The sequence below is a fragment of the Bos javanicus genome, chromosome X, assembly GCF_032452875.1.
Source record: "Bos javanicus breed banteng chromosome X, ARS-OSU_banteng_1.0, whole genome shotgun sequence".
Lineage (NCBI taxonomy): Eukaryota > Metazoa > Chordata > Mammalia > Artiodactyla > Bovidae > Bos > Bos javanicus.
Window position 1 is genome coordinate 143,053,978 of NC_083897.1, and position 21,790 is coordinate 143,075,767.

The 21,790-nt window shown below is 54.2% G+C and overlaps 1 protein-coding gene across 4 annotated transcripts in view; it reads left to right on the plus strand.

The window, feature by feature from the left end:
- Nucleotides 1-4,262: 4,262 nt before the first annotated feature.
- The window catches only part of PRKX (protein kinase cAMP-dependent X-linked catalytic subunit), a 60,175-nt gene continuing 42,647 nt past the window's right edge, over nucleotides 4,263-21,790 (plus strand). The window contains exon 1 of one of the 4 annotated variants that reach the window (XM_061408234.1): nucleotides 4,263-4,917. In XM_061408234.1, the coding sequence (XP_061264218.1) occupies nucleotides 4,785-4,917 (133 nt within the window). In that variant the 5' untranslated portion in view covers nucleotides 4,263-4,784. The remainder of the gene's footprint in view (nucleotides 4,918-21,790) is intronic. The other 3 variants (XM_061408233.1, XM_061408232.1, XM_061408235.1) reach the window with 3 other exon arrangements.

Genomic DNA, 21,790 nt, shown 5'->3' on the forward strand with positions numbered 1-21,790 from the left:
CATCTCCTTCTCCTCCCGCCTTCAGTCTTTCCCAGCATCAGGGTCTTTTCCAAGGAGTCAGTTGTTCACATCAGGTGGCCAAAGGATTGGAGTTTCAGCTTCAGCATCAGTCCTTCCAGTGAATATTCAGGACTGATTTCCTTTAGGATGGACTGGTTGGATCTCCTCGCAGTCCCGGGGACTCTCTCAATAGATGAGATGAACACACCCCTCCCTTGGAGATGTTTTTGCAAGACTGAAGACCCTTTCTCTTGACTTCCCCAGTGCCTCTCCCTCCGCGCTGCCTTCTTACTTTAGCTCCTGATTGCTTCTTTTTCTCGGATCTATAAAAGAACCTGGCATCCAGACCCCAATAAGATGCTTATTTGGAGGCGCTAGCCTGCCCTCCTCTAGATCTTCCGGCTCCCAGATTTAAAGTCGCTTCTTGCCTCAACACCTCCTCGCTCGGATTCACTGGCCTGTCCTGCCGTTGAGCTGGAGAAGGAGATGGCAACCCACTCCAGTATTCTTGCCTGGAGAATCCCAGGGACAGAGGAACCTGGCGGGCTGCCTTCTATGGGGTCGAATAGAGTCCGACACGACTGAAGCGACTTGGCAGCAGCAGCCGTTAAGCAGAGAAAGCTTGGACTCAGAAGGGGAAGGCGTGCCTTTCCCGGGGTGTAAAACCCCAGCCTTGACCACCGACATTCATCAGCCAGTCAGACCCCCAGGCGATCCCTCTGCGGGACAGAACCTGGCGGGTGGTCTGAGCTCCGGGGCACCGGCTTTTGTCTAAACCAGCCGCGGGGGCGAGCAGCCCTTCCCCTCGCCCCGCCCGCTCCCGGAGCGCATTCTTTGCATTCCAGCCCAAGGACTGGCAACCTGACCAGAGCAGGCGTCACGCCCGGAGGTAAAAGCCACCCACAAAAGGAACAACAGGGCTGAGGTGAGGCCGGCAGAAAAGCCACACCCAGAGTCGGTTCTGATTTCCTGCCTCGCGCTCCCAGCGGGCCCACGCCTCCTTTCTGAAGTTCTTGCCGCTGCGATGGGCGGTCCCCATCCCGACCCCTGCGATAGGCGGTCCCCACCCCAACCCCCAGGACGCAGGGGCAGGACACTCCCTTCCTAGGGCGGAAGGGCTGGAACTGCGCCAAACTATACACTGGCACGGTGCTCAGATTGTGGGCCGCGGATTTGCGGCCGGCTGAGCCGGGTTGGCGGAGGCCTGGGGGTGAGGGTGCGGCGGGGACGGCTCAGAAAGGTTCATTCGAGGCGTTTCTAGTTGGGCCAGCCGAGCTGCAGCTGGAGAAGACTCCTCAGAGTCCCTTGGACTGCAAGGAGATCCAACCAGTCCATCCTAAAGGAAATCAGTCCTGGATGTTTATTGGAAGGACTGATGCTGAAGCTGAAACTCCAATCCTTTGGCCACCTGACACGAAGAGCTGACTTATCGGAAAAGACCCTGATGCTGGGAGAGATTGAAGGTGGGAGGAGAAGGGGACGGCAGAGGGCGAAGTGAGATGGTTAGACAGTATCACTGACTCAATGGGACTTGAGTTTGAGTAAACTCCAGGAGTTGGTGATGGACAGGGAGGCCTGGTGTGCTGCACTCCACGGGATTGCAAAGAGTTGGACAGGACTGAGCGACTGAATAACAACCAGAGAAACTGGCTGGCTGGTACAAGTGGTATAGCTATAATCACAGATGGCCTGAGACAGACTTCCACTAGGGAAAAAGAAAAGAGAACAAAAACTATCCTTGTGTGTCTGAAATTTTAATGTATCTGATCATCTTGCATGTCTTTCCCCAAATCATCTCAGGTGTGTTTAAACCAGCAGCCCATCAGCTCCCATGCACTGCTCTTGCTTGTTCTATTATCTGCCTCTTAGTATTTTTAAAAATAGTTCTTTTGAAATAATTAAAGATTTATCAGGGATTTCCCTGGTGGTGCAGTGGTTAAGACGCTGTGCTCCCAATGCAGGGGACCAGGGTTTGACCCCTGGTCAGGAAACTAGATCCCATATGCTGCAACAAGGACCTGGAGCAGCCTAATAAATTAAAAAAAAACAAAGATTTATCTGAAGCTGCCAAGAAACCCTCAAGAGAGGTCCCTGTGCAGCTCCGCGTTTCCCCCACTGTGCACATCTTTATAACATCACTTTTGTCTGGCAAGGCTGGGCTGAACTCACCCCAGTCCCGCTGATTACTCGCTGGATCTGTCTACTGCCTGTTGTGGACTAATGGGCATGGCGTAGTCAGCTGAGCACTTAGTCAACTCCAGTTTTATTTTTTAGTGTAAAGTGATAGTCGCTCAGTCGTGTCCAACTCTTTGCGAACCTGTGGACTGTAGCCCACTAGGCTTCTGTGTCCATGGACTTCTCCAGGCAAGAATACTGGAGTGGGTTGCTATTCCCTTCTCCAGGGGATCTTTTCCATGCAGGAATCAAACCCATTGTCTCCTGCCTTGCAGACAGATTCTTTACCAACTGAGCTATAAGGGAACGCCAAGGGAGCCACCAGGAAAGCTCTTCAAAAAAGTTATTTTTTTTAAACTTTGAACCACACCCTCAGACTCCTGGGCCGGTGACACCTCTCACGCCCACGAGTCTCCCAGAGGAGCTTGGCAGGGACTCCACCCTTGGGGTCCCCCGGGATGTGGAGGCCAAGTACACACCTCCCCCTATGAACACCTGCTCTCGCTTGCTCCTTGGAAAAAAAGCAATGACAAAACAGACTTGTAGACAAAAGCAGAGACATTACTTTGTCTGGAAAGGTCCGTACAGTCAAAGCTATGGTGTTTCCAATAGTCATGTACAGATGTGAGAGCTGGACGATAAAAAAGGGCTGAGCACCAAACAATTCATGCTTTGGAGTTGTGGTGCTGGAGAAGACTCCTAAGAGTCCCTTGGACTGCAAGGACATACAACCAGTCCATCCTAAAGGAAATCAGTCCTGAATATACATTGGAAGGACTGATGCTGAAGCTGAAACTCCAATGCTTTGGCCACCTGATGTGAAGAACTGAATCACTGGAAAAGACCCTGATGCTGGGAAAGACTGAATGCGGGAGGAGAAGGGGGCGACAGAGGATGAGATGCTTGGATGGCATCACCAACTCGATGGACATGAGTTTTAGCAAACTGCTGGAGTTGGCGAGGCCTGGCTGCAGTCCACGGGGTCGCAAAGAGTCGGACATGACTTAGAGACTAACATAGGTACATGGACGTAAGCGGCCTTTTCACTGGTGTGGAGGGTCGCGTGGGCAGCGGGGGAGGGAGTGGTATCCAGCGTCTGGGCGGGGCGGAGGCGGGGTGTAGAAGAGGCGGGGCTTAGCTGAGGCGAGCAGCGGCGGAGGCGGGGCTTAGCAGAGCGCCGGGGACCGGGCGTGGAGGAAGAGGGGCGAGGCGGAGGCGGGGTTTAGGGGAGACTTGTCGGTGGCGGAGAGTCGTGGAGGCGCAGGGGAGGCGGGGCTTAGCGGAGGCGGGGCCTGTCGGGGGCGTGCCGTGGTCGAGGCGGAGCATAGCAGAGCGCAGAGGGGGGGACATAGCGAGGCAGAGGCGTGGCTTAGCGGAGGCGTGGCGGAGACGGGCCATAGGCGAGCGCAGACAGGGGACAGGGGCTAGAGAAGGCGGGGCTAGCCGAGGTGGGACGGGGCGGAGGCAGGCTACAGACGAACGTAGAATAGAACGGGACGAGGCTAGCGGAGGCGTGGCTAGCAGAGACAGGCCGTAACCGAGCGCAGAGGAGGGCGGCGCTGGAGGGCGTGGCTAGCAGAGGCGTGGCCAGCGGCGGTGGGGCGGGGCGGAGGCGAGCCGTAGTCGAACGTACATTAGGAAGGGGCGTGGCTAGCGGAGGCGGGCTACGCCCGAGCCGCGCGCGCAGGGTCGGATCGACGTAGTCGGGGGGAGGGTGACGGGGCGTAGCCGTAGGCAGAGGGGTCGTAATTTAGCAGAGGCGTGGCTTAGCGGAGGTGGAGCCAGTGGAGTCGGTGCTAGAGGAGGCGGGCCATAGCCGAGCGTACAGTACGAAGGGGCGGGGCTTATAGGAGGCGTGGCCAGCGGAGGCGTGGCTGTCGGAGACAGGGCTAGCAGAGACCGGCCGAAACCGAGCGCAGAGGGGGCGGGGCTTAGCAGGGCGTTGCCAGGGGAGGTGGGACTAGCGGAGGCGTTGTCACCGGAGGCGGGACCAGCGGAGGCGGGCCATAGGCGAACGTAGAGTAGGAAGGGGTGTGGCTTAGCGGAGTTGGGGCGTGGCGGAGCCGGGCCACAGGCCAACATAGGGTAGGAAGGGGCGTGGCTAACGGAGGCGCGGCCAGCCGAGGCGGGCCTACGCCCGAGCCGCGCGAGCAGGGTCGGGGCCGGCGCCCGGGGCGGGCTCTGGGAGCGCGGTCGCGGCCCCGCCCAGCCCTCTTCCGCCGGCTCTTCCCTCCCTCCGAGTAGCGCGCTCGCAGCGGCCGGCGTTAGGGGCGGCGCTCGCGTGCCCCGAGGAATGCACTCGCAGCCCGGCTCCCGAGGCCTCCGGGACCCCGCCTCGCCGCCACCGCCGCCGCCGCCGCGCGCCCCGGCCGCGCCCCCGCCGCCCCTGGAGGCCGGGGGCTGCTCCCTCCAGCCGCCCCTGCCCTGAGCGCCGCGCCGCGCCGCGCCTTTGTCCCCGGCGCGCTCGGCCGCCCCCCGGGACGCGCATGGGGGGGCCCGGCTGATGCCGCCGCCTCCGCGCCGCCCTCCGAGGCTGCGTCCGCAGGAGCCCGGCCCCGCGCGGACCCCTCCCCGCGCCCCGCGACCCCCGGGATCTCTGCGCGCCCCACATGGAGGCGCGCGCGCTGGCCGAGGCGGACGCCGCCGGCCCCCGAGAAGGACCCGCGGAGCCCACCGCGGGCGCGCCGGAGCCCGAGCCGCTCGCCTACCGGCCGGACGACTTCCACATGCGGGCTACCGTGGGTGAGTTCTGTGCGCCGCCGCCGCCCCCGGGGGGGACTCGGGCCGGCACACAAAAGGGTCGCGTGCGCTCGCCCCTCTAGCGCCGCCTCCCCGGGCGCGCCCTTCTGGCGCGGTCCCTCCCCGTCTGCCTACGCGGGGGTCCCCGAGTGCCCCTACACTTGGAGAGCTTCTCCCCGCCCCCCCTACCCCCCGGTCCTGGAGAGCCTTCCCTCTCTCCCGATCGTCCAGACTCTTTATTTACATCTCTCCCCACCCCCCGAGCCCCCCACCTCCCAGCAGTCTTGCCGTTGTCTGGACTGCCCCCCTACCTCCCGAGCGCTCCTCTGTTTAGAAGGCCTACCCACCTGGTCCTTAAGAGCCACTCCACCTGCGGGCACTCTCTCAGGATCTTTCAAAGTCTCTTTATTGCGATTTCCCGCCCGGTACACCCGTCCCCCCAACCTCCCCAGCAACCATTCCTTTCTCTGGACTGTCTCCCCAGCACTCATAGATTTAGAAGGCTCCCCCCCAACCCCGCCCCTTGAGATCTCGTCTCCCCACCTGCGGGCGCACTCTCTCGATCTTTCAAAGTCTCTTTATTGAGATTTCCGGCACCCCCCCCCCCCCAACCCCCGCCCCAGCACCGCGCGGTGCCCCCCCAGCAACCATCTCCTTGTCTGGCGGCTCTCACCCGCCCCCCCATCCCGACGTCACAAAGCCTGCCGGGGATCAGTTCACACTGGTGGTCTCGCGCGGGCCCTCCCCACCCCGCCGCCCACCCGGGTCGGGACTCTTGGGCACACAGGCAGCTTCTGTGGAGACACCTGCCGACTTCACTTTGATTAGTCTCCTCTTCCCCTGTCCAGCAGCAGGATGCTCCCGCTTGGACTTTAGAATTCTGGGGTGCCTCCCTGGCGTTCTGGGGGGAAGTTCCTTACATCGCAGTTCTTTTCCTGTGTGCATTTGAACATCTGGGGTGGCCCGTGAAGTTGGGGCGGCATTGGACGGCACTGGAAGTAGATGACAGCCGTGGTACTTTTCCTGTGTACCTTTGAAACTTGGCATTTCTTTTTTTTTTTTTTAATGCAACACTAACTTTCCACCTCCACCTTTGTACCTGACCACTCCCACGCAACTGAATAGGTTGCGCCTCGGTCCCCAGACATGTTGGTTTCTGGAGTCTGCCCCGGAGTGGTTAGAATGTCCCAACCCCACAAGGACGCTTCATTCAGCCCCGGGGGCTCAAGCCAGCCTGTGACTTCTTGACAACTCTTTGTTGCTAAGGGCCTTGTGCCAACCTGTCCCTCTTTTGCCTTTTTTTCATATTGTTGTGGCGTTGTGGAGAGACAAGAATAGTGGAGTGGTTGGCCAGTGAAGGACAGGGGAGCCTGGTGTGCTGCAGTCCATGGGGTCACCCCCAAAGAGTCAGACATGACTTAGCAACTCGACACCCACCACTATCTCCACCCTCTTTTTCAAGGGAGGAAGCACTGAGTTCAGGGTCACGCTTGAGGCTTCATAAGACCAAAGGGCACAGCCAGAGTGGCCTTGAAACTTCCCCTTTTATCTGAAACCTCTTGGCCATGTGTAGTCAGCAGTGAGGAAAGGGTCCCCAGGAAGCCTGGTTTGGGATAGAGTGAATCGATGGCACCCTCCGTCTGTCCTGCCGTTCACCTCCTCTCCCTGTCTGCCCGGTTCTTCTCTTGCTCCTTCCTTCTTCTCTGTCTCCATCTGTCTCTTCCCTTTCCTGTCTCTGTCCCTCCTCAATTTCATCTCTCTCCCGTTTTCACTCTCTGTGTCTCTCACCTTCTCTGTCTTCTCTCTCTCTCTTCCTCTCTCTGGGGCACTCCACTGGGCTGATTTAAGAAGCTGCCCGTGTTATTTTTTTTTTTTTTGCAGGCAGCAGAGGAGGTGAGAAACCCCAGATCAAGGGGCAGCCATCCCCCCACCCCCGCCGCCCCCTCTAGCTAAAACACACACCAGCAATGGAAAGTTAGTGGAGGCCCCGCCGGCCCCTTGGCACACAGCTCTGGCAATTGGATCTGTTTGGGGCACTGAAGCCAGTCTCTCGTGAAAGATGCCAGGGCATCCGGCGGGGCCCCCTGGGGGCAGGTGGGTGGACTGCGGGCCCTGACGTAGCCTGGTGTCTGCAGCCCCCTGGGGACACTCTGGGCGCTTGCCTGGTGGGCATGGGGAGCCCCGGTGAGTCATCTGGTCCTTAAAAATAGAGCGCCACCACTTCTGGGGACGAATGGGGCCAGGTAGGGTAAGACGAGCTCTCTTTGCCTTTCTTAATGAAGAAGATGCTTATGCTTCAAGGATAACTTCCTGTGGGCTCCAAGGGTATGAAGGGAGAGCCAGGTCATCCATATTCAGGATGTTGGACTAGCTCAGGTGTGGAACCAGGGTGTGTGTGTGTGTGTGTGTGTGTGTGCCGCTTTGGAGCTTTGCTGACTTTTTTTTAAATTTATTTTTTTATTGAAGGATAATTGCTTGACAGAATTTTGTTGTTTTCTGTCAAACCTCAACTTGAATCAGCCATTATTGGTATATTGCTGACTTTTTGTTTTGAAATCACCTTTTGCCAAGACCTTTTTCTTTAATGTTAAAAAAGATTCGTGTGAGAGAATTTTTTTTTTTTTTGAGAATCTTTTAACATTAAAGAAAAGTCAGGCAGACGCACTGCCTGAGATGCTAAGAAAGTCAGAATGAGCTTGAAAAAGTCCTAAGTCCTCCGGAGGTGTCACAGTTTCCAGTAACTTGATATCATACGGTGTCTGGGACAAAAGTGAGAGGCTGCCTGCTGTTAGAATGCAGTCCAGACTAGCCTGCTGTCTCTTCATCCCAAGTTTCCACTTGGGGAAAGTACAGTTTCCCTTTTCAGTGGTCACGGACCCATGCCTCACCAGCCCCCATCACAAACTGGTTCCCCTGGTGTCTATGAACTGTTTGTGCGCACTCTTCCATCTGAGGAAGGCCTTTCTGCATGCCATGAAAGGAACCCACACACAAAACACAAACTAACCGCTCCCACAAGCCTCTCAGCCTTTATCACGGGCCCCACCCCCTCGGAAACTTCCAGAATGAGTCAGGGTGGCCGGACCTGTTCCCCAGCCTGAATGTGTCACTCGCTGTGTTGTGTCCGACTCTCTGCAACCTCGTGGACTGTAGCCCACCAGGCTCCTCTGTCCAGGGGGATTCTCCAGGCAAGGATACTGCAGTGAGTTGCCACTCCCTTCTTCAGGGGGATCTTCCCGACCCAGGGGTTGAACCCGGGTCTCCTGCATTGGCAGGCACATTCGTTACCAACTGAGCCACCACCCTGAAGGGTGTATTAGCGCCCAGGCCTCGCATAGGGAGGCATTTTCAACTGGTCTCGTGTCCACTCCAGTGGGTCAGCTCTTCTGTTTTCTTACCAACACACTTTTTTTTTTTTCCATCTTTTCGTTTCGCCTGTGGGCTGAGCCCCGGGGGAGTGACCTGTGGGACTGAATTTCTGACTCACCATCCCCCAAGGATGGTTGTGCTGACGTTTGATCTCTCAGCGCAGGTGGAACATGGCAGGTGTGGGCACAGGTGTGCTTCATCCTGATTTAGCAAAAAAAAAAAAGGGGGGGCCAGGGCTTCTCAGATGGTGGGACACCCTCCTTGGCCCCCCAGCCTCCCCGGTGTTGGGCGGAGGGACCATGACCTCAGAAGCCAGCTGGCAGCAGATGGCCCAGTTCTTGGGGAGTCCACAACATCTTGGAGAGCTTGACTAAGGAGGACAGTCAGTGATCAGATGCTCTTGTTCTGTGCTCCTGGATAAACCCTCTCTGGGAAACTGTCCAGAATTGTTGACGAGTTCTCCATGAATTCAAACAGCTTGGAAGAAAGCTCAGCTTGTATTGGTGAAAAATCTCACAAAGGGCATTTTTCTTTATTTATTTTAAAAATGTTTATTTGGCGGTACCAGGTTTTAGCTGTGGCTCGTGGGATCTAGTCCCCCGACCAAGGAGTGAACCTGGGCCCCCTGCATTGGGAGTGTGGTGTCTTATGCACTGGACCCCCACGGAAGTCCATGAAGGGCATTTTTTAAAGGGCTTGGAGTGGTGGGGGTGGGGTACCATCTTGGCTAAACTGATTTCCTGGATTGGGAAACTCAGGCTCAGGTACAGCAGGAATGGTTTGCAGCCACGCTTGATTTCTTGCCATGAGCACAAACAGTGGTTCTATGAAAAAGAAGTGTTTTGGAATAATAGCAGGTGCAGGGGATTCCCAAAACCCACACCTAGGCTCGTGTATCAATCACAAAGCTTTGCCTCCTGTGACATCTTCTTTAGCTATCATACGATATTAAAACCAGGATGTTGGCTGTACATACGGCTATACTTAAAGTAGATAAGCAACAAGGACCTGCTGTCCAGCACAGGGAACTCTCTGCTCAATGTCATGTGGCAGCCTGGATGGGAGGGGAGTTTGGGGGAGAATGGATGCTTGTATATGTATGCCTGAGTCCCTTTGCTGTCTATGTTGTTGATCAGCTATATTCCAGTATAAAATATAAAGCTTTTTATCTTTTATTTTTTTTAGAAAATGAACCAGGATGTTGGAATGGGTTCCATATTGTGTTGAGAGAGCATAGCCCCGATCACTGTGCCCACTTTTCATGGAAGCTCTTTTGAGTGTGTGAGGAGGGTGTGTGTGTGCGTGTGTGTGTGTGTGTAGTTCTCTGCAGTTTTATCCTGTGCGTCTGTCTGGGCAGCCCCCTCCCATGTCTGAGATCGAGATCAAGGCACAAAACTCATTCCCTGACCACGGGAGTGTACTCACACCTGACTTTTTTTTTATTTTTTTCGTTTTAGCGTAGCATCACACTGTCAGAAAGCTGTGTGTTCTTACGATCTGGGAGTCCTTCCGTAGTGAATAATTAAACCCGTACTCTTCTCTCTTACGATTGTTTTCCTCTCAACTGCTACGCCTCTTGGTTCCCCAGAATCGACCGTACTCTTTCTCCCTCCCACATGGACCAGCTCCTGCTCCCAAACCACAACACAAACATAACCTCCGTGGCCGGTGGAATCCTGCCGGGCGAGATCTCCCATGCTGGTGAATGACGCCTTGTCCGGGAGGTGTTGACAGGAGCTGCCATTAGGAGGGATTGTGGTTTCTTGTCCCACGATAATGTTCGTGTGCCCCTTTTAATCTTAACTCACCTTGCGTGGGTGCGGATGATAGTTTCATCCTGAGAGCATCACGGCAACTTCGCAAGCTAGGTAACAGACCAGAAAAAAAATATTGCTTCTTACAGAAGTCCTGCAGGCTCTTTGTCCTCATTAAAAAAAAAAAGTTGATTTATTAATTTTTTTTTACCCTTTGGCCATGCTGTGTGGCTTGTGGGATCTTAGTTCCCTGACCAGGGATCGAACCTGTACCCCCTGTGTCGGAAGCATGGCATCTTGACCCCTAGACCACCAGGGAAGTCTCTGTTTCTTCTCATTTTTTTTAAAGACTGCAGTGACATTGATGTGACATAAAAGGAACTGTTTTCAAGAGAACTGTCCACTGGCCTTTTGCATATTCAGAGTTGCGTGGCCCTCGCCTCTGTGAGGTTGCAGAACATTTTTGTCCCCCGCAAAGGAGACTCTCTCCCAGTCATCCCCGCCCCGCACCCCAGCCATTTCTTGCTCTTCCAGCCGCTGAGAACCCCCTGTCTGCTGTCTGTCTCCATGGTTTTGCCTGTTCCGTGTTGTCATCTTCACACAGACTCTGTTTCGTCAGGTTCCATCTCTGCGGGGCGGGGCCTTTGTAAACTTTTCATCTCCAAGGGTTGTAGCTCAGCGGATAAAGAAGCCACCTGCCGATGCAGGAGACCCGGGTTCGACCCCTGGGTCGGGAAGATTCCCCTGGAGAAGGAAATGGCAACCCACTCCAGTATTCCTGCCTGGAGAATCCCATGGACGGAGGAGCCCAGTGGGCTAGGGTCCATGGGATTGCCAAGAGTCAGACATGACTGAGCGGCTGACACTTTGCTTCAAGAGAAGCTTGGGAGGTGCAGAGGCGATGGTTCCCTGTTTGGGAGAAAGAAAAGGAAAACTAGCCTGAGGAAACAAAAATACCGGAGTGGGAGGACCATCCAGGAGTAGAAATGTGCAACGAAAAACAGTTGCATTCTCGTTCTCACTTGGGGAAAGAGGGGGACAGGAATGAATTAACAACCCACAGGTACGTCCACACAAAGCCTGTGCTCCTGGGTAGGCTACACCCTCGGCCACGGACACACACACAAATCATGTCCCCTCACAGTGGGACCTTACTTTGAAACAGGGTCTCTGCAGACATGGTGGAGTGAAGGGTCTGAGATGAGGTCCTCCTGGATGGGGGTGGCCCTAAACCCCAGTGACAGGATTCTTATAAGATACACAAGAGGAGAGACACGGACGCAGAGGAGAAGCCACATGGAGACGGAGGCAGAGACGGGAGGGAAGTGGCCACCAGCCCAGGGATGGACACTCGGAGCCCCCAGAAGCTGGAAGAGGCGGGGAGGACCCTCCCCTGCAGCCTCTGCAGGGAACTCAGCTCTGGGACACCTTGACCTCAGACGTCTGGTCCCCAGGGCTGGGGCTGGGTGGATGTGTGTGGTTGCTAAGCCCCCACGTTGTAGGAGCCCCAGGAAGCTCATACAACTACCAGAAAGGACTGCAGAGTAGCTTTCTACGTGACTTTGGAGCTCAGTCCGTGAAAAATGAGTTAGGCTGAATCCTTGGAGGTCGAGGACCCCCGGTTCCATGTCAGACGAGTGTTTTCCAAGGTTATTCTTACCCCACGCAGAAGGTGTCTGAAGCCAGAAATCCACGTGTTCATTTCAGAGGACTGTGCGTGCATGCTCAGTCACTTAGTCATGTCCGACTCTTTGGGACCCCGTGGACTGTAGCCCGCCAGGTGACCTCTTTGCATGGCCAGAACACTGGAGTGGGTTGCTGTTTCCTTCTCCAGGGGGATCTTCCCGACCCAGGGATGGAACCCGCGTCCTGGACGTCTCCTGCATGGGCAGGTGGATTCTTTACTACTAGTGCCACCTGGGGAAGCCCCTTCAGAGGATGAGGCGTCCCTCATTCACTGTTTGGCAGAGCTCCATGGGGCAGAGTCTCCACCAGCTTCCTGTGTGGTCAGGCCCACGGGTACCATCTTGAATCCGTGCCGACCCTGGTGTCTTGGTGGGGCATGGGCCCACCAGGAACACCATCCGTGGGGTATCTTATCAGCAACACAGATCAGCTTCTCACGGTTCTGGGGGCTGGGAGTTCAAAGTCAGGGTGGTTGGATTTTGCTCTGAGATGTCTCCTGGGTTGGCTTCCAGCAGCGTCCTCAAGGGTGCTGGGTAGCAGGAAGCTCTTCTAAGGATGGTAATCCCATCCTCGTGAATTCTTCTCAGCCTCATCCCCTCCCAGAGAGCCACTTCAAGACACCATCACGTGTCCGTGGGTGTGTGGGTGTGTGTGTGGGTGGTGTTTGGGCTTCCACCTGAGCATCTTGAGCGGACATGCACATTCAGTCCACAAGACCGGGCTTGACGTCTCCCGGCATGTTGACCTACCTTCCCTTGACATCAAAGGTTGACCTGCCTTTGGGGCTACAGGTGGCTGTCTCCAGCAGCACCTTCACGTTGCCACATCCTAGAATCCTCCCAGGAGAACACCTGTCCCCCTGGGGCTGGGGACAAAGCCTCCTTGACGCCCTCCCGGGTCATCCGGTACATCAGGACACGGTGGGTGATGCTGATGTCAGCCTTGCTCCTGGGGTGGGTACCACCGAGGAGGTCGCGTCTGTCTCTAAGGAAAGGGCCAGAAGAGTATGTGGCACAGGCGTGACCATCCCCTCCCTGGGTCACTTGAGCCTTGTAACCACCTTGTCCTTCCTGTTGGGGAGAGAACAGAAAAAAAACAGCCGCATTCACAATTCTCAGGAAACCTTCCTCATTCGCTTTGGGCATCGCGCTGTGGGGCTTTCCTGGTATTTTCCCCAAGTTTTTTTTTTTTTAGACACCCACATGTCACCACCCTCAGAGCATTCGAAAATGTTTCCCTTTGTCCTCTTTTCGCTGAAACTGCAAGTGCTTTTTCTTGCCGGGAAGAACCAGTCAATACCGGGAAAAAGCAAGGTTCACTCTTTGAGAGCTCCGGTCCCAGGGAAGGCCACAGGCATCTCCCTGGATTTTCATGGGAGTCTCTGGGAGGAAAGGGAGGCGACCAGGGCGTTTCGGGGTGTCCTCCCCAGACGCTCAGGATGTGAGCTGATTGGGGTTTGCGAAGAGAGCATGTGGCTCCTGGTTTGGCAGACAGCTGTGTTTGTGCTGTGTCTACAGAGAGAAGGAAGTGTCATCTCTGGGGTCTCCTCTTCTGAGGACATGTAGACGGGCCCTCCTGGATTAGGGCTCCACCCTAAGGACATCCTTACTCCTTAGAGATTTCATCTCCGTTTACCATCCCACCAGGATGATGAGTCGTGTCCAACTCTCTTGCAACCCCAGGGACTGTAGCCCACCAGGCTCCTCTGTCCGTGGGATTCTCCAGGCAAGAATCCCAGAGTGGGTTGCCATGCCCTCCTCCAGGGGATCTCCCTGACCCAGAAATGGAACCTGAGTCTCCTGCATTGCAGGCCGATTTTTTTACCATCTGAACCACCGGGGAAAGCCTTGGGACAATTTAAGACCTGTTGCAGCTAAATAAATAAATACTTAAAAAAAAAAAGCTCTTCCTTACGACAAATGGGAAACATGATGACCAAAAGATGGGGCTGGAGGTGTGCTTGTGTGCGCAGTGGGGAAGGTATTCATGACCACTTGAGGCTGTCGGTCTGTACTGGAGTGTCCACTAATTGCCACCTCCACCAGGCAGGCCCCTCGCTGGTGCTGGACAAATAGAACCAGTTCTGAATGTTACAGGAGGGCCCCAGCCCCAGGACTGCTCCTGGACAAGACGCAAAACCTTCCCTTTGAGGAGGAGCTTCTGGCTCTGGGATGCGCCTTTAGACACGCAGCTCTGAGCCATGGGTCTTGGAGTGGGGACGTTGGGCAGGCAGCTGCGTGGAATCCCGGAAACCACACTTGTATCCGTATCAGCCGGGCGGCAGAGACGCGGCTGATGGAGGGGAGGCTTGTTCGCAAGGAGCCTTTAGAGTGTCGCTTGATTGAACATCATGAGTCCATTTACTTCCCTTTTTTTTTTGGTAAGCTTTGTTCAGTCGGGAAGTCCTGTCTGACTCTCTATTACCCCGTGGACTGAAGCACTCCAGGCTTCCCGGTCCTTGACTGTCTCCTCGAGTTTACTTAAACTCATGTCCATCGGCAAACTCAGGCTGTTTTTATTTTTCTGAGGCTACCCTTTGAAGAATAACCAAACCAACACTACAGATACTCTTGTGCTTCTGTGTCAGTGGCTCAGTCGTGTTTCACTCTTTGCGACCTCATGGAGTGTATCCCACCAGGCTCCCCTGTCCATGAGATTCTCCAGGCATTCCCTTCTCCAGGGGATCTTCCCGACCCAAGGATCGAACCCCAGTCTCCTGCCTTTGCAGGCGGATTCTTTATGGTCTGAGCCACAAGGGAGATTAATGAATGCTTGTAAGCTACTCTTAATTGCAGAAATAGCCTTCCCCACATTTCAGGGCTGGGATCTCCGATGCTACGGTGGATTGGGTGGACAGAATGCGGCATCTTTTGCTAAATTCCTGAGGCTGAAGTGCCAACACTTGAGCCACCTGATGTGAAGAGCTGACTCATTGGAAAAGACCCTGATGCTGAGAAAAATTGAAGGCTGGAGGAGAAGGGGAGGACAGAGGATGAGATGGTTGGATGGCGTCACTGATTCGATGGACATGAGTTTGAGTAAGCTGCGGGAGTTGCTGATGGACAGGGAGGCCTGGCGTGCTGCAGTCCGTGGGGTCGCAGAGTCCGACACGACTTGAGTGAGTGAACTGAACTGAGGAGACATTTCTAAGTATGAGGTGAGGAATGATCAGCAGGTACACTATGCTTGACTTTATCTTACAATCTGTAAACAATACATTAGAATACGTGAGTCGACACCCCTTTTCTGAAGGAATACCCAAGAGAGAAGTAGCAATAAAGTCATAATTGTGAGTCATCCATCAGATGAAATAATTCAGTTCAAGCGTGTCTCTTTCCAAGAGCCGGGGACTGGGCATGTGGTCAGGAAGGAAATACAGTGTGCTTTTTAACCTTGTATGAGAAATGGGGTTCAGTTCCGTGTTGCTGAATGTAGTTGGGTTTCTGCTGGTCTCTGAATTCTCTCCTTATGGTTCATGTGGACACTTGCTTGATGAAGCAGCTCATCGAAGGGGAGGAGTTTGGAGGGAAGCCTCCCTGGGGTTCCTGTGAAAAGGCGGACGATGACTTGAACGGATGGCTTCACCCTGCTGGTTCCTTCTCTGGGGAGCCTCTTCGCGGAACAAAGGAGCCAGCGCCTCTGAGGCTGGGTGTGGCCAGCGGGGCTCCGGCTGCAGAGAAAGCCGGCCTTTGTAGTGGTGAGGGCGCCCGGAGTCTGAGTGTGGAGGGACAGATGGAAGCAGGGCTCTGTGTTCCTGAGCGGTGTGTGTGTGTGTGTGTGTGTGTGTGTGCGCGCGCGCGCGCGCGCGCGCGCATGCTTAGCCCTGAGGCTTGCAGGAAGCAGGGAAGAGGTGGACAGGGAACTGGCTTATGTTTGGGAGCAATTCCTTCCCCCGCCTCAAAAAAATAAAATTATTTAGTTCAGGTTGAAAACTCAAGCTTGGAGTCTAAAGTAAACTAAAGTGTTACTCGCTTAGTCGTGTCCAACTCTGTGCAGCCCCATGGACTGCAGCACGCCAGGCCTCCGTGTCCTTCACCAACTCCTGCAGCTTGCTTAAACTCATGTGCATCGAGTCGGTGATGCTATCCAGCCATCTCATCCTCTGTCGTCCCCTTCTCCTCCTGCCCTCAATCTTTCCCAGCATCAGGGTGTTTTCCAGTGAGTCAGCTCTTTGCCTCAGGACCTATTGTATAACACAGGGAACTCTGCTCAATACTGTGCAATAACCTTATGGTTGCCAGGGGGAAGGATGGGGGAAGGGATAGTTAGGGAGTTTGGGATGGACATGGACACACTGCTATATTTAACGTGGAGAACCAGCAAGGACCTTCTGGACACCTCAGGGAACTCTGCTCAATACTCTGTAATAACCTTATGGTTCCCGGGGGGAAGGATGGGGGAAGGGATAGTCAGGGAGTCTGGGCTGGACATGGACACACTGCTGTGTTTAACATGGGAAACTACGGTTTCATTTTTTGGAAAGTCTACTTGAGTGACAGTTTCCATTTATCCTTAACACCTTCATAAAAAAAAAAGCAAATTTACTGTTTGTTATTAAAAAAAAAACAACCCACCAAGGAGTCAGAGGATTACGTGGATGCTTGAATGTAAATAGTTACTGTTGGGATGTGATTTTAGTCACAAAGACGTTCATTTACTTGATCCTCAAAAAGATTAGTTAGCTTTTTTTTTTGGGTAACAGATTTTGGGGTATTTGATGTGTTGACTCGTTGTATTCCTAGTTTTTTTTTTTTTTTAAGGGCTCTTCTTAGTGTTCTCCCAGAAGCCTGTTTCTAAGAGGTGTCCATTTCGGGACAGTTGGCACGGCTTCCTTTAAAAGCAAAAGTAAAACTGCCCGGGACGACTGCTTTCGACGACCCTTAGGATCGCTGTCTGGCACCTGGGATGCTGTTCACGGCTGGGTGTGTGGTCGGGTGGACTTGGCTCTCGACCTCCTGGGTAAGGTCTGCCTTTGTGCAGGAAGAAAGCGGCTGCTTTTCATTGTCCAGCGATTTCGTGGGCTTTTCTTTCTGCCCACACGAGTTGGAGCACATACCCGTATATGTAGGAAGGTTTCTGGCCAAGGGGGGGTGGGGGTGGCGTGCAGAACAGTCCCCAACTTCCCTAACGGTTCTTTGCATGTTGACAAATAACTCTGGACGAAACCTGAAGCCCGCTGCCTCTTAGGATGGGAAACCCATCCTCTGCTCTGGGACTCAGTGCCTGGCTTGACTGTTGAGTCAGCTCGAAGGTAGTTCCTACCTGGGCAGCTAGTTCCCAGGTGTGTGTGTGTGTGTGTGTATGTGAAAGTCACCCCGTCATGTCCGACTCTTCGCAGCCCCATGGACTGTACAGTCCATGGAATTCTCCAGGCCATAATACTGGAGTGGGTAGCCTTTCCCTTCTCCAGGGGGATCTTTCCAACCCAGGGATCAAATCCAGGTCTCCCGTATTGCAGGCGAATTCTTTACCACCTAAGCCACCAGGCAAGTTCCCAGGTAGACAGTCCCAAACCTGCCCCGGAAGGTGGGTTGTTATTTGTCTCTTTAGAACGTCTTAGTTTGGAAGCAGTGTGACCTCTGAGAGTCGGGGTTCCAGGCTTCTGCGTTCGCAGCCCAGAAAAGACGCCAGTGAATGGTTTCAAATGCGTTCGCAGCCCAGAAAAGACGCCAGTGAATGGTTTCAAACATCTCGCAGTGATACGAGAACAGAAGACTGCATTAGTGTAAAATTAGGATATCAGCCCCGGAGAAGGCGATGGCACCCCAGTCCAGTACTCTTGCCTGGAAAATCCCATGGACGGAGGAGCCTGGTAGGCTGCAGTCCAGGGGGTCGCTAAGAGTCGGACAAGACTGAGCGACTTCACTTTGATTTTTCTCTTTCATGTATTGCAGAAGGAAATGGCAACCCACTCCGGTGTTCTTGCCTGGAGAATCCCAGGGACGGTGGAGCCTGGTGGGCTGCCGTCTATGGGGTCGCACAGAGTCGGACACAACTGAAGCGACTTAGCGGCAGTGGCAGGATGTCAGCCCAGCCCACGAACCACCCAGCCACACTGAGAGCAGGTGGATTCTTATAGGAAGGCAGATTGACAGGCGGGCTTTGAAGATGGAGTGACCAGGTTTTATTAGGACTCTTGAGGAATGACTGGGGTGGTTCTAGGGGTAACATATCCAACCTGCCACGCAGGAGACCTGGGCTCAATCCCTGGGTTCGGAAGATCCCCTGGAGAAGGGCATGGCAACCCACTCCAGGATTCTTGCTTGGAGAATCCCACGGACAGAGGAGCCTGGTGGGCTACAGTCCACAGGGTCGCAGAGAGTCAGACACGACTGAGCAAACCAGCACACATTTTCGGTAAACTTGAGGAATGGAGATGTCGTCTTTCAGTGGCTTTTTATTAGTTGCCGGTGTTGAACTTGACTTTCCCAAGTGGCTTGGCGTGGCATCGCCCTTTGAAAACAGACCTCTGGCGTGTCCAGACTCTGCACCAACCCGCCGTGCCTGGGCTTGCAGAACAGTGTGTGTGTCCTGGTGATGACTGCGCTCTTTGGCTCCGGCCAGGGGCGTTTGGAGACACATTGCTGTTTGTTTTGCCTCATAGATGTACAGATCCCATGGGCTTGCCCAGAACACGGTTAGCATGCGTTGGGCAAAAATGAAGGCTGGGTGCTTACCCTATCCGGGGTCATGGGGGACTTTTTTGTTTAATGTGCTTCAGCATCTTTAAAAAAAAATTACTCATTTATGTATTTATCTGACTGCACCAGGTCTTAGCTCTGGCATGCGAGCTCCTAGTCACGTGGCATCTGGTTCTCTGCTGTTCTTGTTTTAGTTGCTAACCAGTGTCTGACACTTTGCGACCCCATGGACTGCAGCACGCCAGGCTTCCCTGTCCATCAGCATCTCCCAGAGTTTGCTCAGACTTGTGTCCATTGAGTCGGTGATGCCACCCAACCATTTTGTCCTCTGTTATCCCCTTCTCCTCCTGCCCTCAATCCCTCCCAGCATCAGGGTGTTTTCCAGTTAGTCAGCTCTTCGCATGAGGTGGCCAAAGCATTGGAGTTTCAGCTTCAGCGTCAGTCCTTCCAATGAACACCCAGGACTGATTTCCTTTAGGATGGACTGGTTGGATCTCATTGCAGTCCACGGGAATCTCAGGAGTCTTCTCCAACACCACAGTTCAGAAGCATCAATTCTTTGGTTCTCAGCCTTCTTTATAGTCCAGCTCTCACATCCATACATGACTACTGGAAAAACCACAGCTCTGACTAGACAGACCTTTGTTGGCAAAATAATGTCTCTGCTTTTTAATACGCTGTCTAGGTTGGTCCTAGCTCTTCTTCCAAGGATCAAGCGTCTTTCAATTTCATGGGTGCAGTCAGCGTCCACAGTGGTTTCAGGCCTCAGGAAAATAAAATCAGCCGCTATTTGCATTGTTTCCCCATCTATTTGCCATGAAGTGAAGGGACCGGAATCCGTGATCTTAGTTTTTTGAATGCTGGCTTTTAAGCCAGCTTTTTCACTCTTAGTTCCCTGACCAGGGATCAAACCTGCGTGTTAGAAGGCGATATCTCAACCACTGAAACACCAGGGAAATCCTTTTTCTTGCCTCCTTAAAAGGAGAAGACAAGCAACCTAACTGTGATCGGTACGTTGACAACTGTCCGAGACATCAAGATAGCAGAAGGCTTGGGATCCCAGAACAGACGAAGAATTCAGGGAACCTAAGAGACGATAAAAACCAAGAGGGGAACCTGAGAGGAATTTTTTTTTTTTTAACAAGTCTCACTTTGAGTCCCATTTTCAGAGCAGTTTGACAAGATACTATGTTGAACAAAAGCAGGAGGTGGCAGTAAGTCACAGTCAGTTTTTGGCAGGCTGGATGGACATGACAAAGGGAGGAGGGTCTTATTCATTATGGTGAATTTTGTTCTCGTTCTGGACATGGGGGCTCCCAAAGGCACCGCTTTCATCTACAGCTTTCTCTTGTGGGCTTGAGGGGGTATCCGCAAGGCGGTGCTTGCTGGGGGTCCGTCTCTCTCCGTGAACATCCAGGGGTCCCCTTGTGTTGGCTTCCTGGAGCTGTTGTTACAAACCATTAGTAACCAGGTGGCTTAAAACCACACCCATCCATCCTCCCCCAGCCCTGGAGACCAGATGTCCGAGGTCAAGGTGTCCCAGAACTGAGCTCCCTGCAGAGTCTCCAGGGGAGGGTCCTTCCCGCCTTTTCCAGCTTCTGGGGGCTCCAGGCGTCCGTCCCTGGGGCTGTTGCAACCTTCGTGACCTTCCATAGTCTATAGTAACAGATGAAACCTGGGGTTTGAAACTACAGACATCCATCCCCCCTGTACCCTGGGTCCCGGGGACCAGAAACCCTGAGTCCTGGGGACCAGACGTCTGAGGTCAGGGTGTCCCAGGGCTGGGCTCCCTGCAGAGGCTCCAGGGGAGAGTCCTTCCCGCCTCTTCTGTCTTCTGGGGGCTCCGGGTGTCTGTCCCTGGGCCGGTGGCCGCCTCCCTCCCGCCTCCGCCTCTGTATCCACGTGGCTTCTCCTGTGTCCGTGTCTCTCCTCTTCTGTCTTATAAGGAGCCTGTTCTTGGGTTTAGGGCCACCCCCATCCAAGAGGAACCTCATCTCAGACCCTTCACTCCATCATGTCTGCAAATACCTTCTTTCCAAGTAACTCCCCATTCTAAAGTTTGGCGGCGGGGGTGGGGGGGAACTTCCTGGATGGTCCAGTGGCTAAGACTCCGTGCTCCCAGCGCAGGGGACCTAGGTTTGATCCATGGTCAGGGAAGTAGTTGCCACATGCAGCAGCTGTGACCAAGTTTCAGCCAAGTAAATTAAAAGAGTGTGTTAGTCGCTCAGTCACGTCCGACTCTCTGGACCGCATGGGCTGTAGCCCCCCCAGGCTCCTCTGTCCCTGGGAGTCTCCAGGCTAGAATACTGGAGTGGGTTGCCATTCCCTCCTCCAGGGGATCTTCCCCACCCAGGGACTTGAACCTGGGTCTCCCGCTTGGCAGGCGGATTCTTTACCAGCTGAACCAAATTAAAATAAATAAATATTAAAAAAAAAAAAAAAAGGGTTGCAGGCGGACGGGAATCTTGTTTCGGGCCCAGACAACCTTCCAGCCACCATATCCCACACCTTCCGCTTGTCCGGAGGCTCCAGCACAGAACTTGTCGCCAGCTTCTCCCCAAAACAAAGCAACTCCGCAGACCCCTCTAGACACCCACCAGGGTTCCCCTATCTGCGAGGGGACCGTCAGGACCTTCTCAGATGCTTTACCCACCCCCTGTCGTCCTCCCTGCCCTGGCTCCCTCTGCCAGCCCCATCCCCGCCGATTCCCAAGCAGCATTTTCTCTTTGAGTTTGCAAGCTCCTCTTTTTCGGTTCTTCTCGCTGCCTTCTGTGGCCACAGGGAAATCTCTGAAACAAACTGAAAACACACTAGAGCTCAGATCAGCCAGGCCACTTCCCCTGTGTCTGCCCCGTGACTTCCTGGAACTGCCTCTCCCAAAGAACTTGGTGGAAGGCTTTCGAAAGGCCGGCCCTTCTCTGCCCTCGTTTCCTCCGCCCCCTTGAATCTCAGCTCTTGTCTGTGGCTGTCACCAACGCTCATTTCAACTAGACCGCAAGCTCCAGTCTCCTCCCTCCTCCCCAGTTTCCACTGCAAACTTCAGTTGCTCAGTTGTGTCCGACTCTTTGCGACCCCATGGACTGCAGAATACCAGGCCTCCCTGTCCATCACCAGCTCCCGGAGTTTACTCATGTCCATCTAGTCGGTGATGCCATCCAGCCATCTCGTCCCCTTCTCCTCCTGCCTTCAATCTTTCCCGGCATCAGGGTCTTTTCTAATGAGTCCGTTCTTTGCATCAGGCAGCCAAAGGATTGGAGTTTCAGCATCACCCCTTCCAATGAATATTCAGGACTGATTTCCTTTAGGATTGGCTTCCTCCAAAGACAGTGTCTTGGGAGTTCCCGGGTGGTTCAGTGTTAAAGACTCCACGCTCCCAGTGCAGGGGGACACAGGTTCCATCCCTGGTCAGCTAACTACATCCCACAC